The following is an 18,303-nucleotide window of genomic DNA, read 5'->3' as shown; positions in this document are numbered from 1 at the left end:
TAGAGGTTGCAGGAGGCTCGGGGGGGGGGGGGAGGAGGATGCTGAATTTGCCAACAGATTTCGCAGTACATTCAGAGCCATCTGCAGCTCAGAGCGAAGCAGCACCTGGGAGCCAGGAGCAGGCAACCGAGAAGTCGTGAGCAGGAAGCAGCAGAAGAATGGGTCACATAATTTACTCCTGGGGTGTGTGCATGCCCTCCATCTCCAAAGGAAGAAGAAAAAGATCTGCCAAGATATCCATGAGCAAAACCAGCATGGGGGTGGGGAAAAATAATAATCTCACACCCTACAAATCACACATTTCTGTCACAAGGATGGAGAAGGGAGCTGGAGGGTTGCTCCTCCGCTCCCACACCAGCTGGATCCTGTGGCTTTCAAGCGACAAACAACAGCCACAGCTGAGCAACTTAATGTGGTGCCGTGAACAGGCTCTGGCCATCTTCCTGCAAGACCAGGAACAAAAAAACCCCCCGAAGCGCATCAATGCATGTACATCTGCACTCACCCAAGCAGTGAACGTTTGACCCAATTACCAACATATGCCTTGTATTTCACAACTCTCTAAACACGGCGAAGAGAACAAGAGGAGAGAATCAGAAAATAAGACAAGGTGGCAGCTCAGGGGAACATGCGCTGTGAACAGCCGTTTTCTCTACGCTAACCACCCTCTCTGCCGGGCAAGAGGATCACGCACACTCGAGGAACCCCCTGGGAATAAAAGCTGCAGGAAATCCTGTGGGGGGGGGTAGCCCATGGATCTTAGCTGTTTCCCACCAGGAGGCAAGCTTAGGTGGGCCAGCCAGGATCAAAAGACCCCTTTGAGTCACAAGGAGGGTGTGTAGGGATGAGTGATGGTGAGTGGGCTGAATCTGGCCCAGGGACACCCAGGCAGCCTAACCGCGGATGTTGACTTGCACCGTTCAAGCAAGGCATCCTGCCCAGAGCGTCGGTGGAAAACAGTCCCTCTCTTTCTCAAATCAGTCATTCCTGAACAGGGAGCCATGGGAAGACTGGTGATGTGCCATAAACAAGTTAAAAGCCAACGGCTCCTGGCAAGTCGACAGCAGGGGAAAGCAGATCAAGATCTAATGGTAGATCTCAAGATCAGCTGTCGGGACCAACAAGGTTTCAGACTCCCAGTTATTTGACAAGAGCAACAAAAACGTGACTACTTCTGCCTACATCAGGCTGCCAAATAAGCTGACAAACTGTGGACTTTTTGTGTCTGCAAATTCTGGGGCAGAAAATAAATTTCAAGGCTGTTGAGGCACCTTCTTACTCTTTAATTCTAATTTTATAGCTTTCGGACCTGGCTCTCATTTTGAGGAAACAAAAGTTGATCCAGCAAGCCTGAAAGTCTGCCCACCCCTAGTCCAGGGCTGCCCTGGACTTCCTCCTCTGGCCTCGGGGCCTTCCACTCATCGACTCCGCCAGGCATGGCAATTTTGCCAATTCTCTGGCATGAGGTGTGAGTGGACCCGTCAATCACTCCTGATGGAGAAATGCTTGGGTAGCTTTGAGGATGTTTCAGTTCTGACTTAATTTGGTGTACATGACTGAAGTGTGCATCTGTCCCCAGACGGTTTGGAAACATTTATCTAGACTCAGAACCACAGCATCCTCCCTGTCTCTCCAACAGTCTTAACCTGACAGACCCTCCCAATTATACTTTCATCCCCATATTTCAGCCTCAACCTGCAGGTGTGCATCACCCCTCAATTCCAGGAGTAGAAGCAACCTCACCTCTTGCTGCCCTTTCACTGCCGCAAAATGAAAAACACACCTAGCTACATTTGGTGACTTTTTATTATTCATTTATAAGCAAAAAAGAGAAAAAAAAGAGAAAAAAAATTAAAAGAGACAGATAAAAAGAAAACCAAAATACACCTTCAAATTTGGGGATGGAGGGGGAAGGGGAAAGATGTGATCCAAGGGACTCGTTTGAGGGAAGGTGCGGCAGAAAATGGGAACATCAAGAAGAGGATACAGACCCAAGAAAAAGGAGGGGTGAGGGAAAGGAAAGGGAGGAACGGGACGACATCCCCACACTATAGGCAACCTCAAGAGAGATTGAGAGGGGATTACAAAACACTGCTTGGGAAGGAGGGGGGGGGATATCCCCTCGGGGCCAGGCCTCCCACCCAAATGCTGGTTCTCGACTCTCCCCATTTCCTCCCTCTCTGCTATGTACAAGACACACGTGCACACCCATCTGCAATGAGCTCAATTCATGAAGCCGTCCAGCAAATACCCACAACACACCACTGGAGAGCAGAGGGTGGGAAAGAGGAATGGCAAATGTACACCCTGGCGCTGCAAGCCCCGCAGGGCCTCTGCCAGGAGGCAGCAAAAAACAAGAAGAGATGCTGAGAGCCCACGTCTGTGGGGGAAACGGGTCCCTGGTCCTCCTGAGGGTCCCATGCAGGGGATTTAACGCAGCCCCCCCCGCCCCTCACATCCGATTATGATTCCAGAATCAAGGGGAAGAACACCAACCCCCTCCCACCCCCAGGCTCCTGGTGGGAAGGGAATCGGAGTAAAATCAGTTCGCATTGAGAAGGGGCCCCGAGGAGGAGGGGGTGTTCCTTCAGAGTCCATCCCGCTCTGCCTTGCGTTCAATGAGGGCGGTGATGTGGTGATGATGTGGAGATGATCATTCCCCTCCTGGCTCCGTGGGAGAGGGAGGGCAGGGGGGGAACCGGGTTGAGTTACCTGGGGAGAGAGAGAGACACGTACAAGGATTAGGAAGGTACAGTATAATCCCTCTCCGTCCAGAATCCAACTGCACAGATTTCGTGCAAGCACATGATAACCAACATAAAATACTGAGGGCAGATGAGGCCTTTGTGCGTCGGTTTCTAAAAGTAGAATTTTCTGAGCCACAAGGTTGCAGACAAAAGAAAAAAAGAAAAAAGGCTGGAAAACCATTTCTGGCAAACCACCTCTCTCTTCCCACCCCACTTCACCACATAGGTTTCATGCCAAAATACTGCAGCTCAGAAAAATCACACTGAAGTTGTTTGATGTGAAAACAGTATATCCTGAGGAGAACTGTCAGAACATTGATGGCCATTCCTGGCATCTGTGAGTAGCAAGTTTAGAAGTGAGGGGGATTCAGGGATAAGGTAGGAAGGGAACAGCCTGGCAGTGCATTCTGGGAATGCGGGAGAACACTAGGCCATGACGACTCCATTTCCACACACCAATTTAAGAGAGTATCAGCCCAATCTGGCTGAGGGAAATGAAACAGGCACCATTCTATTTCCCGGCACATAGTACACAACCCTGGCCCCACCCGTCTCTGTGATTCTGCCACTCACATTGTCTGGGGAGTGAAGAGGCCCGAAAGCTGGAAGCACTGCGAAGCCAATGTCTGTGAAGCCAGGTTCAGTGCTGGGCTGAGAGCTAGAAGTGGAGAAGAAAAGAGGAAAACATTAAGAGATTCCCAAACAAGACAGTGGGTAAAACAGGTTCATGCCTTAGGGTGCTATGCAAGCTTCTTAGCAGAGACCTCTGTAAGCAGGCTGGGCAAACTTCTGGTTGGATTATGGCCAGGGTAGCCTTCCCCTACTGGGTGCCCTCAAGAGGTTGGGCTACAAATTCCCATCAGCCCCAGACAGCATCGTCAATATTAAGCGGTGATGGGAGATTATGGTTCAACAAGATCTGAAGAGCACCAGGTTAGGAAAGCTTCATCCACTGGAGAATAGCAGAATGCATGCCTTGAACGCAGAGTGACCCGTATTTCCGTAATCTGCAGCACCTCCAGTTTAGAGAAGCTCATGCAGCAGAGGTAGAAAGGACCTATCCCCAAGACTGTGGAGAACTGCTGCGAGTCAGAGCAGAAAATGGGGCTGATGACTGGCTCAGTATAAAGAGGTATCTCCATACACAATTCCCAAGAGTGTACAACAACGGTCAGGGATCTGTCTCCTTGCTAAAGATGCTTTATGAAAGATTGTGGCTGGACCTCATGTCCCTCAAGGTTCTCATCAGGGTCACACACACCTCACCCCCAAAAAAGCCCATCCAATGGATCACACACATTTCCCACCTTACCTGTCAGGGCAGCTGGGTTCAGTGCTCCCAGGGGTATCGCTCCGTTGAGCTGCAGGGCCGCCTGAGCAGCGGCTGTAGTTGACAAGGGGATCCCAGAACCTGCTGAGAGGGGAGAAGCCCCAAAGGGGAGACTCAGCCACAGACACCTTTTCATCCAACAAGCATTTCCTTAGCAGAAGGCGTTAAGTGATTTAACAACTCTTTGCCCTAGGCTGCTGCCTGAGCCACAAGTATATTGGGACGTGAATGAGGACCCTTTCAAAAGTTTCCCCTGCACTCCCCCAAATCCCAGTCGGAGGTTAGTGAGAGGCACTTTTCGGTGCACAGAAGCTCCCCACAAATCTCTACCCCTCAACTGCAGATGGCCACAAAAACTCTCTGAAGCAACTGAAGAATTCCAAGGGGATCTCTCTTTTAGTATGACTAAATGCTCAAAAATAGTGAAAGCTGTTATGATGAATCCAATGAAGTTTTTTTTGCTCTCCTTCCCACAAAATGGTCAACTGCAATCATTTCGGACAATTCTGCAGGAACCGCAACTGTCCTCTTAGTGTCTCCTCTCCCCATCATATTATTCTGATTTCCTTCCCAGCATATCACAAAGGTCCAGAGAGGACAGCACCCTCTAATAATTTATCCTTGCAATCTTATGAGGCAGGCTATCTGGAGATCATAGCAGAGAGCACTGACCTCTGTAAGAAGCAAGACTCCTGTCATGTTGAACAGAGGGGCCTGGGGAAGAAGGGAAGCAGACCCTAATCTGCAGCCAAAGGGAGGCACAGTGTTCCTCCTTCTGCCACACTAACTCTTTTCTCCATGAGAACAGAAAATGAAGTACATCGAAGGGTTCTAATTTAGAAGGAGCTGACACAGACAGAGGAAGGGATACAGATTTATTCCATCCCAATAGAACCAATGCAAGAAAAGGTGTAATTAGCCAACAGGTGTGGGTGGGGCTGAAGTTCTCTAAACCTGAACTAGGGGGCAACCTACTTCTTCTTCTCCTTGCCCATTACCATAACTGTTAATAACGAAAGTATAGAAGAGAGGCTGGAGTATTGTGATTTCCTCATCCCTCCACCCCACCTTCACCCACCCCTGGGTTTGCATAACTTTCAGCTTCATAAAGAGTTCTGGAGAACTTGGAAGGTTACTCAATGTTTTGTGGCATTTCAGTTGGTCGTAATACTATTACTATTATTATTATTACTATTAAATTTTCTATACCACCCTTCATCCAAAGATCGGAGGGCAGTTTGCAATATAAAAACACAAAAATATATAACGTAACTCCAAACAAAAACAATACACTCCCTGCCTGCGCAATTAAATTAGCCAAAGGCCAATAGAAGAGGAATGTTTTCATCTGGCACCTAAAGATATGCAATGAATCTGCCAGGCGAGCCTCCCTGGGGAAAGTGTTCCATAAGTGGGGAACCACTGAGGAAAGGCCCACTTGTGTGTTGCCACCCTCTGGACCTCTTGTGGAAGAGGCACACCAAGGGCCTCAGATGGTGATCGCAGGGTCCAGGTTCATATATGGAGAGGCAGTCCTTGAGGTATTTGCGGTCCTGAGTATTGCCCAACTACTTCATTTTGGTGTGTTCCCAGTTAAAGAGAGTTCAAAGGTTTAAAGAAGACCAAAATGGCCTGGGAAGGGGATATCTGAAGGACCGTCTTCTACTGTACAATCCCTTGAAAACAGAGATCTAGAGATGAGGTCCTATTTGCAAGGTACACCCCTAGAGGCAAGCTAGGCAGATGTCTACTAGAAGCAGGTGCCATCCTGGTGGTACCCGTTCCCTTCCATAGAATTTACTTCCCATCAGATCAACACCCTCAATTGTAGTGCCAAGCTTTTAAAGACTGCTGCTCTCCAGACATCCATCTTCTTGTTAATATTGCTTTTATTGCTCCCTGCATGGCATTATCACTTCTTAATAAACAAATCAGTTTGTTTCCATGATTCATGTGAAGAAATCTCTCCCAGTTTCCTCGTTGCTCAATTCCTACCAGGAAACTCACCTTCTGCCAGTTTGGCCATGAGCTGGAGCTGGGAGCCAGTGGTGCTGAGATTAAGGGCCGACCGCTCAGGCTCATCACCATCCGGGAAGGTGATGTCGGTGGTGCCGTCCAGCCGCTCAGTGACCTGCCCCACCCGCATGGGTCGGCCGGCCAGCTCAAAACCATTCAGCTGCTCCAGGGCACGCCGGGCACACTCAGCCTCTGCAAACTGACAGGGGGAGAAAGTGCTTTAAAAGGGAAGTATCTGAGGCTCCCCACCCACCTTCAAAGCCAGGTGAGAAGAGATACATACCGTGATGAAGCCATAGCCCTTGGACTGCCCGGTATCCTGGTCACGCATCAGCACAATGCTGTCAATCTGCACGCAGGACGAAAAAGCCACAAATTAGAACTCCGTGAGCCCCCACCTCACTCTGCCCACTCGCTCCTCCAGCCCTCCCACCTCGCCCCAGTTATGGCCTCCTACCTTGCCAAAGGGCTCAAAGATCCCACGCAGCATCTCTTTGGTGATGTTGCAGTGAAGGGAGCCAACGTAGAGCCGCATGGGCCCCCCACTGCCTTTCTGAAGGTTGTTAGCCATGGCTGCCAGCCGGTTCTTCTCTGCCTAAGGCCAGGGAAAACCAGGCAGGATTAGAAACAGCCGCAAGCAATAGGCATTATTTAAAAAAAAAACAACAAATGTTTTTTCCAAACATTTGTTCCCACAAGATGGCTCGCAATATTAAAAACAGTAACAGTGTTAAAAGGTTGAGAGCCGGGTATGAGTCTTACACAACTGTAAGCAGCTCCTCATCCCCTGGCCTTTGCACAAACATGCCCAAAGGAGTATCTTACTAACTCTGGGCTTGGGCTTTAAGAACTTCCAGCCCTTTCCTTAAAAACCCAACCCTGCCAGTTCCTCTTTTGCTCTACCTCTCTGCATCATCTCTAGCTCCATTTTCTGCCATTAACGTGTTCACTGGGTCACACACACCTACCCCAATCCACACCCTTCCTTCTCTTTCTCAGGCCACACATACTAAGTTTCTTTACCCGCCCCCTCCCACCTCAAATGCGTCTCGCACCTGGGAGGCCTGGACAATGATGGGCACCCCAAGAAGGCGCTGCCCTGTCAGCCCAATGGCCAACGGTACCGACTGGATCTCACAGAACTCCACGTAGGCGATGCCCTTGGAGCGGCGGGAGTTTCGGTCAGAGATGATCCGCACATCGCGCACCTGCTCGGAGGTACAAGGGGAGGCAAGTGAGAGACGGAACGGCTGCAGGAAGCCCATAGAAGTGCAGCTGAGGACGACTAAAAAGGCGTTTCTGGTTGAGATCACTGGGTACCATGCAGAACACAGAGGGAACTGTGGGTTTCAAGACTGCACTTGAAGGGGGGAGGGGAAATAAGCAGATGTCAAAGCCCAATGGAGGGAGGGAGGGGAAATGGCCAACCTTGCCGACAGCAGAGAAAAAGTCCTCAAGGTCACGTGGGCGAATGCGGGCAGCCAGCTGCATGCAGAAGACAGTGCGGGCATCACGCTCCTCTGGGCTCAAGCTGCCCAAGGGCTCCCTGTGGGAGAAAAGCAGAAGTTGCCAAGGAGGTTCAAACCTGGGAGGAGGAACTCAACAAGCCTTCTTGGTTCTGGGGGACAAGGGTGGGCAGATGTGGGGGACTCCCTGGTCCTGAATGGGGTAACTGTGCCCCTGAAGGACCAGGTGCACAGCCTGGGGGTCATTTTGGACTCACAGTTGTCCATGGAGGTGCAGGTTAATTCTGCATGCAAGGCAACTGTCTACCAGCTCCATCTGGTACACTGGCTGAGACCCTACCTGCCTGTGCCCTGTTTTGCCAGAGTGGTGCATGCTCTGGTTATCTCCCACTTTGACTACTGCAACACGCTCTACATGGGGCTACCTTCGAAGGTGACTCAGAAACTACAACTAATCCAGAATGTAGCAGCTAGACTGGTCACTGCAAGTGGCCAGCGGGACCATATAACACCGGCCCTAAAGGATCTACATTGGCTCCCAGTACATTCCCAAGCCCAATTCAAAGTGTTGGTGCAGACCTTCAAAGCCTTAAATGGCCTCAGCCCTGTATACCTAAAGGAACATCTCCATCCCATTGTTCAGCCTGAACACTTGAGATCCAGCACTGAGGGCCTACTGGCGGAAGTGAGGTTACAGGGAACCAGGCAGAGCGCCCTCTTGGTAGTGGTGCCCATCCTATGGACTACCCTCCCATCAGATGTCAAAGAGATAAACAACTTTTTTACTTTTAGAAGACATCTGTATAGGGAAGTTTTTAACATCTGATGTTTCGTTGTGTTTTTATATTTTGCTGTAAGGTGTCCAGAGTGGCTGGGGCAACCCAGTCAGATTGGCGGCATATAAAAAAATAAAATTATTATCATTATTATTATTATTATGGCCCAAGAATCACCACCACCAAGCCCTCCCCAGTCACAAACACTCACCGGAGGGGGCTTTTCTCTCTGTACAAGGGACTCTTACTGTGCCCAAACCGACGCCTGCAAGGAAAGGGAATGGGACACAATGCAAGATAGCCTAGTTCAACCACGAGAGCACAAACAGAGCAACCACTGTCAAAATACACCAACTACCAAGTCCTTTCTCATTTGCTTGAGATCAAAGCAAAGATAAAACATCCCTAGGCAAGTGACAGCCTGGCTATCAAGGGAGATGCTCAGTACCGCTGCTACTATCTGCTGCCATATATTACCCACACCCCAATACTGTTGCTTCCTTCTTAGCTCTTTCACCTGAAACACCTTCCAGGGCAGGGTTCAGATAGGAAGTAGGAATCCTATACTGTTTATATACAGATTGTCTAGCCACTGTGGGGAACCTTTGGCCATCCGGATGCTGCTGAACTACAACCCTCTGCAGCCCCAGCAATAACAACAAAGGGTCAAGGATCATCCAGGTTGTGGTTAAGCAAACACCCGGAAGGCCAAAGGTTGTTATGTACATTGATTATTGTGCATATCATTTGCATTGTACAATACATTTGCATTGTTTGCATATTGTCCGCTACGTTAGGCATCCAGGCTGAAATTCATTTTTAAAAAGAGAGATTTGTGCATTAAATAAAATGGGGGGGGTGTTTCTGGGATATGCAATGGGTGGAGAAAGCTTCAAACCATTTCATGGAGATGCTGCTATGGCAGAGCAGAGGATTGGATAGACATGGAAAGGAGACTGAGGGAGAAGCTCAGAGGGACATGGTCCACTGCTACAAGACGGGCATTAACTCAGCCTCTCGAGCCATCCCTGTTGCTGACACAGCTAAGACGAATTATTTCCTCTCTTTGCATTAAACATTTGATCACCCGGGGCTTTTGTGACAGGACTGTGGCAGTGTCCCTTACCCAGGGGGTGGGGGGCTCCGGTAGCGCACTCTCTCGTCCCGCCGGCGCTCTCTGCTGCGAGACCGGCTGCCCCGCCTGCGGTCCCGGCTGCGGCTCCGGTGGCGGCTTCTGCTCCGGTGGCGGCTACGGCGATCTCTGCTGCGGCTGCGCCTGCGGTGGCGGTCTCGGTCCCGACTGCGGCTAGAAGAGGTTTGAAGAATGAGAAAGGATTATGAAGCATGGCAGCCTCCCCCAAACTGCCCTCGTTGCGCCTCCTACCGCAGGACAGGGAACTAAGCGTGCTGGGTGATACCAGGCCCTCCTTTCACCCCACGGTGCACGACACATTTAAAGTACGTTCAGAATCCTGGGAACTGCAGTCGCACCCCCAGGTGCTACAATTGCCAGGACCCTTCCCCCGGAAAGTCTGCGGGGGAAGTTTGTGGAATGCACTTTAAATGTATGGCGTGGATCTGCCCAAAGATACTGGCTGAAATGCATGCATGCAGCTAAAATCCAACCATCCTGGCCAAAATACTCCAATCTCTCTGGAGCATGCAAGGGGAAGTGCTCCCCCTCTTGCTCTCCCTGGAAAAGGAAGGACGGACGGCAATAAGCTCCTGACAGCTACATGTTTGCCAACCATGGCAAGTGGGGGTCCTAGACTAGCAACCCACACAGCTCCTTGCTCACTGCTCAATCCTCTCTCTGTGCTCGTTGGAGCCCATCCCTACCTACCTATGTCTGTGGTCACGGCTCCTGCTACGACTCTTGCTCCTCTTCTTTTTGCTGCAATCGGGAAGGAAGGAAGGTGAGAGATGCGCAGGAAAGAGGGAAGGGAGAAGGAAACGCCAGAGGAAGCAGACCAACTCACCTGCTGCTTTCCCCGCTGCTGCTGGGGGCGCTTTCTTTCTTTGCGTCCTTTGCTTGCTCCTCCTGAGGCGGCTGGAAAAAGGGTCAGAAGACAGAAGAGAGGGGGGTAATATGCAGCCCCTGCTCCTCCCTCGCATGCCTTGAAGCCCAGCCCCACTCTGCCCACCCCCCAGCTGCTCCCGACCGCTTTCATACATTACCTGTGCTGTGGGGGGATCAGCTGGTGGCTTTGAGGGTCCTGGCTGGGCCTGGAGCAAACACAGGAGGGATGGGCCCAGCAGGGAAGGGTCACTGAGACACACAGGGAGAGGGGGGCATACACACACTCTCCACCATTCCTCACCCCACTCAAACCAAGAAAACAACAACAACCCAAAACACGTTTCTTCCCATATGTCTAGCACAGAGCAGCACATCTGAGGGACCTGGGAGAATCACTGGCAGTACGTCCAAGCTCATTAATTATACGAGGCATGGGAGGGGGGACCCAGAACCCCAACACTTACAATTAAAGCAGCCGCAGCCTCCCGTTCCTTGGAGGGTGCAGCTGCTTTAAGATACTACGCTTTTAATGTTTTGTCTTTTGTAAAAATTAGGAGCACAGCTGCAAGAACAACTGAGTACTTAAGCTGCCTCAGCAGACTGGGACATAAGAGCAAAACACACACATGCACCCCAATATAGGCCTGTCCCCCACCAAATGCTGGGAGGGGGACCTCCAGGGCTCTTTGGCAGGGAGATAAGCCACTTTTGAAGTTTGAAAACCAAAGAGTTGTCATTAGGAAAGTTAGAATTATTAGCTTTTCATATCTGGCATGTACCAAAAATCCCCCTGACCATCATTCTACTACCAGGAATTGTTTCCTTTAAAAAAAACACAATATACTGTTCAACGCAGAATTGTTGCAAGTAGTTGATCTTCAGCAACTCAACTTTCAAGGGGGTTTCCCTCTGCTTAAAGAAGGGTCAAATCTGCTTTCCTTACACCCACTTTGAAACTGGTGCAGGATTTGCTTCCCTGAGAACCCCAACTTCTACTGTAAAGAAAAAAAATGTTTCACCCACTGTTTAGCCTACCCAAAATACCAGTGATATTAACCGGAGTTCTCTCCTATTGCCAAAACCCACTCCAGGAACATTTACCTGGCAAGCATTCAGTTTCCAGGGGGGGACCGGGACCGGGGACCTGCAGTCGGAATCATCAACAACAAAATTCCTTGATTTAATTAACACAGAATTTGTTGTTTTCGAGCTAATAACTGCATGAGCCAAGGCTCTGCATGGGATGCTGTTGTTCTGGTCACAACAGCAGGTGGGGCGAAGTGCCACATGCAACCAATGCTTAAGAAGAGATAAACGTCACCACGGCCAAAATCGTGGCCAGATTCGCACCCACTGATTTCTAATGGGAGCTGCTTCTAAAGAAGTGCATTCCAGAACTACCTTAAACAAATAAAGGCCAGGGGGGAAACAGCATGTCACACAAATGCACATAGCTTTCTTTGGAATGTGCTTTTCTGCTGCAAAGTTTGGGTGCTCTTTGGCAGGGATGGAGAGGACAAGTGGTCTAAGGCTTATGAAAGAGAAGGAACATTTTTATTTAATTTTCTAGACCCCAGGCAGTATGGTGACTGAATTGTGGCAAGCAACTGGCAACTCCTGATCCAATAAGCTTGTCTCTGAATTCACATGATTTCACATCTTTAGTGGCCTGCATCTATATGCAAGCCAATAACCAATTTCTTTGGTGGCCTTACATTAACAATGGAAACAATAAAATGCAGCTACGTAAGCTAGAAACATTACTTTTTTAAAAAAAACACCAAAGTTGAGGCCCTCAGGGAAGGGAGCTACACAAGGGACTGCATTAGGCACCACACTGCAATTGTGGCAGCATGGCTAAGAACCCCTTTTTTCACAGGCTGGGGATGCTGCTGCTGCTTTCAAGAACTCATTCCTTACCTCCTCTTTCTTGTACGGGGCCTCCAACATGGCCTCTATCACGATATCAAAGTCATCCGAGGCCATGCCGTCCTCTTGGCTCTGCAAGTAGGAAGAGAGAGAGAGGGGAAGGGTTAAACGCAGAGTTCCCTGCAATGGAACCCCACAACACTACCTTCCCGAAGAACAAGAGAAGGGGGTGAGGGTGGGTACTCACTGGGTCCTGGGATGGATTGGGGAACGCCGGATCCATGGCTGGCCCAAACGGGTGGGCTCCCCACCACCCCGAGACACAGGAGCTGCTAGTGGAGAAGGGCTTCTAGCAGGCAAAGAATTCGATCACAGCCTGGAGAAGATGGAGGCATGAGTGAAATTGAGAAGTGGGCTACGCAGGGGTGGGCAGGGAGGACCGTGCATGTTGCTTGGATACGCTAGAGTTCTAGAATCTACAGATCTGTAAAACCAACTGGAGCCCACCATGTGACCTCTGGGATTCTGGAATGCCAAGACAAACGTGAAAGAGCATCTCAAGTTGCCTGCCGACCTCCCATGCAAACGATCCCTCTCCTCTAGCAACCTGCCTCTGCCTCCTTTTCTAATCTAGAATGATCTCAATCCACCCAGTAAATTCCTTCACATGGGAACCTGGACTCCACCCTCCTTCCACAGACCTCACACTGCAAAACATCCCCCAGGAGAGTAAAAAATAAAAACACCCCACTTCTCCATCTGGGTAAAGGGGTGCCTGTCAGATACACCTGCAAAATACTGGTTGCAGCATTTTTGCTTTAGAATGAGGTGGGCAGGAGTGGATGTGGGGAAATTATTATTATGTGACATATTTTAATAAAATCTAAGTTTGGGCCCAGAAACCGATAACTTTTTTAGAGGGGGAGCAGAGAAAGGACATAGAGGGACTGTGTATTGGCAACCTTTGTACATGAGGACCTGTATTTTCACTCTAGAAAACCAGAGATCTGTACTAACACCTCATAATCCCAAATATCTCTACTCTGAACTGCCTTGCACTTATTTCAATGGGACTTTGCTTAGGATGGAGCAGTTAAGTCTTTAGCAAACAGGAGAGCTGCTGTTTTCTCTATAGCCATGAAGTCTTCACAGGCAACATCAGATTTTACATGAAAATGGTAAGATTCTTGTCATACCATTGTAGCAGTACTGAATTTTAGGCACACACCACACTGCCAAAACACATTGTTCTTCAAACCTTTTAAACTCCCATATTCTTCTAAGTTTACTCTAGCTACCTGAGCTAGGAAGTTACCATGCAGAAACCTTGCACACTTTTGTACATATACTGTGAGTGTAAGGATCTGAGCACTGGGGCACTAATCCAACACTAGCAGTACAAGAACCAGAGGTGGGCATCTCTTATCCTCTCCTACAGCCAGCCAGTCATTCAGAGAAGAATGAAGAGCTGCTTGATCAGAAACTCTAGTCTGTTCCCTTCCTCTTTGCCGCTTTCACTGTTAGCAAAGTAGATTGGGTTGTTGCAAACTTCTGTTGACAGGAGGAAAGCATATCTGGCTCTGTCTGTTGCAGGATCCACTGCCCCAAGAGTAACCCACAGGAGATTCACACAACCGACAGTAACCCTAAGGCTAAGAAAAACCTGCAACTTTGGGATGCATGGAATTCATGTAGTTTGTGTATTGTCAAATACCTCATGAATAGTGAGTCACAGTCTGTAAACATGCAAGAATTTATGAGGGGCTTCCTCTGAAATTCCAAAGTATATATGTAGGAAAGAACCTTCATGTAGCTTTCCAACAGGGAAAAGACTATCACAAAATTGTTTTAAATTTTAAGTTGATTCAAAGTTTCTAGTCCTTGTTGTTTCATTCAAACAATTAGTTTTGTCACCGCTGTAGAATTCTCCCCACCTTTGCCCTGGAGTTTTTTGGACTTTTAACTCTTCCACAGAAAAAGAGAACCTTGCTCTAGAATAGTAGCTGATCATTTACTGGGATACAGAAGCAAAATTTTCCCACCTTCCAGTGATTTACTCAGGCAGAAAGATCACGTGACAGTATCCACTAGATAATGCAGTACAATTAATTTTTCATTTCTCTCAATAAATGCCTAAGCTTTATTACAACAGTGACAGCTTTTAAAGGACACACAGTCTACTGAAGACTCAGAAGCTAAAAATGGACTTCAGAAGTATTCCCAATGGCCATGCATGGCCTAGAAAACTCTCCATAACTCCTACAGGCTACCAAACACAGCCTTTATTCTGGGTTGGGTGGTGGTGTTCTTTCTTGGTTTTTTTTAGCTTAAATATTCTGGTGAAGCCTAAAAAGTGCCCCCAACAGACCATGCATATTCACATACAGATATCTGCCTAAGCTTGGGGTTTCCTTGGAATTTGGAATGTGTCCAACCTTAGTTAAGATCTCTCATGGTGTATAGCTGCATTCAGTTGTGACAATATGCATGGGCTTCTTATGTTAACAGACAAAAGATGCAGAGGAGCTGCTCTTCCAGTCACTTGCAGATGTTTTCTGGAGTATCCAGAGTTGCCCAGCTCTAGTCTTCATGGTACAGTAGAAGCTATTATGTTTCCATCATGAGGAATTTAACCACACCAAAGAAAGCTAGCAGAGAGAGGCTAGAACATAGGATCTAAACCACCCTGATAAAGAACTCGCTTGGATCTCAGGCTTTTCAAATATTTGTATCCCCTAAAACAGAAGCAGCCAATCTGGTGCCCTCCAGAAGCTGTTGGCCTGCAACCCCCCCCCCCCAATGTGAGCTGGCAGTCCAACATCCCATGGAAGGCGCCAATAGTGACTACCCTTGCCCTAAAGCAGCCCTTCTCAACCTTGGCTCCCCAGATGTTTTTGGCCTACAACTCCCATCATCCCTGACCACTGGTCCTGTGAGCTAAGGATCATGGGAGTTGTAGGCAAAAACTTCTGGGGATCCAAGGTTGAGAAAGGCTGCTCTAAAGCATCAAAATGATAAAACATCTATGAAGATCGTCAAGCCTCAAATTTAAGGATTCACTATGCAGAACCTGCTTGCTCCCTACTCTCCCCAATTCCAGCCTTTAATTACTGCTCAGGTTTTATTACAGTGTGCAACTTTTCCATCATGAAATCTATGACCAGCTTGATATACATACCTGTAGCTCCAGACACCCACTAGTCTAAGGTAGTGAGGAGCCTTTGGGCCTCCAGAGCTGGTTGGACTCCAACTCCCATCAGCCACTGACAACAAGGCCAGTAAGTGAGAGGTGATGTGAGTTGTAGTCCAGCAATATCTGGACGGCCACAAGCTCCCCACCCCTGTTCTATTCCGTCCATGTCAGATATAGGTGAGGTGCCCTATGTCCACAAGACAAGTCCTCTTTAATACCAAAACAAACAAAACATGCAACACCAACTCTGTCATTTCTTTACTAGACTTTGGTCATGGAGCTCATACATGTATTCCAGAAGACCAACTCACAGCCTGCTCCAGCTGAACTATTCCCTCTCCACCACAGGGCTACCTACCACCAACTGCTCTGTGGGAAGGATTCCAGACAGGCAAAAACCACCCCAGAGCCTACTCTGGCTACACTTCCTTCACTCTCCCATAGGGCAATACTACCAACAATGGCTGGATGGGAAGAATTGTGACACTGATGTTTATTACTATTATTATTATTATTATTATTATTATTATTATTATATGTGGTTGAATGCTTCTTGCAAGTTGCCTTTGAAGAATCGTTATCCTGAAAGGAGGATTTAAGGAAATAAAATGAACAGAAGCCACCATATTCTCAGGGGTAGTCTCCAAATGTTCTTATACTACAATTCCCATCTCCCCTGACTAATGGGTGTGTTGTATTCCAACAACACGAGGAAAGCACAACATTGCCTACCCCTAGCATTAAATAAACCCTTAGTTTGACTTTTCCTAATATAACTCAGTAGCTTTCCAAACTTCAATCTAGCGAAATCTAGAGACAGACAATAATGGTTCACAACGTTCTAAAGTTTTTCCCTAAATAATATCCCTAGAGAACTCCACTCCAGCACTCCACTCCTGCTGGCTCTTCTTCAACTCCCTGCCTACCCCAAATAATCTACTGAACTTTGAAACAGTAGATTCCCACAGATCACTTAATACCTGTTCTGCCTTCAACTCGACTGTCAAAGTTACCCATACTTCAGAGTTGATGAGGTTGGCAACAAGGGGACTGCAAACCACAAGAAAAACAACATTTCTTGTGCTTCAGGGACTGCAATACCACGCATGCTAACCTGAACACAACAGCGTTTACTTTTTAGGAAAGATACACAGGTCTATACTAGACCTGCAGTCTAACAGGGAACCCAATAGGCTGCAATCATGTACTTGCAACATCAGAACCTCACAGCATCCATATCTATGAATATGCACAACCCACTTTTCCACCAAAGTCTTCAAAGGGCCTCTTCACGTTTACCGAAGTACAATGGATACACCACAACAGACACCCCCCCCCGCTCCAAAGTGTGGCCTTAAGCTTTCTTATCCCGAGAGGGGTTGGCCCTCCTCGAGTCCTGACTCTCTTTAAAAATGGAGTAAGCTATACCACCACTCCAAAAACAAACACCGCCTGCAAGTAGGAAATGAGCCACATACATCTTGAACATTTATGTTGCAAACCGCCCTGCGATTCTTGGATGAAAGGCGGCATATAAATTTAATAAGGATGAGCATACATACATATATAAAACACACCTACCGCCATGTTTAGCACCCCTCCCCCCCCCGCTCTCTTTTAGGCTCAGAGGCACCATCTTGTTACCTGCCTGGAAACCCCCCCCATCGGAAGGAGACCCTGCACCGCCTACCTGGCCTTTCGTCCACCACCTGCCCCCGCCCGCAATGCGGGAGGCGGGTGGGAAGGAAAGCGGGAGGGCAACCCAAGGCCAGGCCACGCCCCCTCCCCAAAGCCCCGCCCTTTGCCTCTCGCGGCGTCTGCGGCCCTTCGGCCCGCGCTCCCGTCTCTTTTTCAGAACGGCGGGGAGCCCTAGAAACCCCTCCCGCTGACGTCACCGCCGCGGTCGTGACGTCACCGCCGCCACTTCTGCCCGTTCGGCGCCTCCGGGCTCTTCCCCCTCCCTCCCCTCAGGCCTTTCTCGAAGTCACTCACCCACCTCCCCCTCCCCTTTGGCCGTTAGACCCCAGAGGTCTCTTTCCGGCCCGGGTCAGCTCCAAAGTCTTTCGCTCTCTTCTCAGACGCGGCCGCAACAAGCAGCAGCGGCGATGCTAAGATGGCGGCGAACACTTCTCCCTCCAGAAGCGCCCCCCTCCCTTCTCCTTCGCCTCGCGGAGGCCCCAAAGCGCATGCGCGTGGACTCTAGCGCTGTTGATTGGCTAAGAGTGGAGGAGGAGGAGGAAAAAGAGCAAGAAGACTCGGGGGAATGGGAGGGGGGTTGTTATTACAATCAAGACGGCGATTGGTCGGGCTACGGCACGAAGGCGGGCTTCCAAGCCGTGATCTCAATGCTCACTCGATAATGGCTCAGGAACGTTTGAGGTAAGGTTTTCCTTTCGCCCCCGCCCCCTAGTGGAACCAATGGTTGCGAGGCGGAGGTGGGCCGAAGGCGGGATATACTTAAAGCCGATTGGCCAAAACGACGGAGGACCTGTAAGGACGAAGTCTGATTGGGTAAAAGTGCGGGAAAAAATAAAGTGTATTGTTCGCCATAACAATCAGTATTGGCTGTCATTCCTCGAAGGAGAGGGGGCTCCTTAAGCTATTTAATTTTATGAAAAGCTTAGGAAACAGCACCCAATCACTTTTCGCCTTTCGTGGTGAAAGCGAATCCCTGATTGGCTGCTTCGCGGTGGCGGCAAGGCCTCTTTCCTGGTAGAAGCCAAAAGCCGCTGAGCTCCTGTGAAAAAAGATGGAACGGAGGGGGGGGGCCTGTGCCGCGCAGTTGCCATGGCAACAGAATCACAGGCCTGCTACGACTCCCGCGGTCCTACGGGCTGCGGTGGAAGCCAATCATCGCCCAGCCCGATCCAAGATGGCTCCCCTTCC

General features: G+C 49.1%; 1 protein-coding gene across 33 annotated transcripts; it reads right to left on the bottom strand.

Annotated features, from left to right (window-relative positions):
• Positions 1 to 1,788: 1,788 nt before the first annotated feature.
• RBM23 (RNA binding motif protein 23) lies at positions 1,789 to 17,722 on the bottom strand (the record flags this gene model as incomplete). Of its 33 annotated transcripts, none has more annotated exons than XM_083581330.1 (16): positions 17,414 to 17,722; positions 12,472 to 12,749; positions 12,276 to 12,356; positions 10,514 to 10,561; positions 10,315 to 10,385; positions 10,179 to 10,229; positions 9,462 to 9,641; positions 8,547 to 8,600; positions 7,522 to 7,639; positions 7,149 to 7,301; positions 6,551 to 6,688; positions 6,377 to 6,442; positions 6,085 to 6,292; positions 4,060 to 4,161; positions 3,321 to 3,405; positions 1,789 to 2,712 (listed from the first exon to the last, which is right to left on the bottom strand). In XM_083581330.1, the coding sequence occupies exons 2-16, from the start codon at positions 12,505 to 12,507 to the stop codon at positions 2,709 to 2,711; spliced, it is 1,395 nt and encodes a 464-aa protein (XP_083437456.1). In that variant the 5' UTR covers positions 12,508 to 12,749; positions 17,414 to 17,722. The 33 variants fall into 33 exon arrangements, with proteins under 33 accessions (XP_083437456.1, XP_083437434.1, XP_083437445.1 ...); XM_083581308.1 differs by having other exon boundaries at positions 12,472 to 12,600; positions 17,414 to 17,610; XM_083581319.1 differs by having other exon boundaries at positions 12,472 to 12,600; positions 17,410 to 17,596.
• Positions 17,723 to 18,303: the final 581 nt, after the last annotated feature.

Source organism: Podarcis filfolensis, assembly GCF_964270895.1.
Source record: "Podarcis filfolensis genome assembly, chromosome: 13".
NCBI classification, from domain to species: domain Eukaryota; kingdom Metazoa; phylum Chordata; class Lepidosauria; order Squamata; family Lacertidae; genus Podarcis; species Podarcis filfolensis.
Note: the sequence above shows the minus strand (reverse complement) of the source record. Positions and strands in the feature narration are given on the sequence as shown.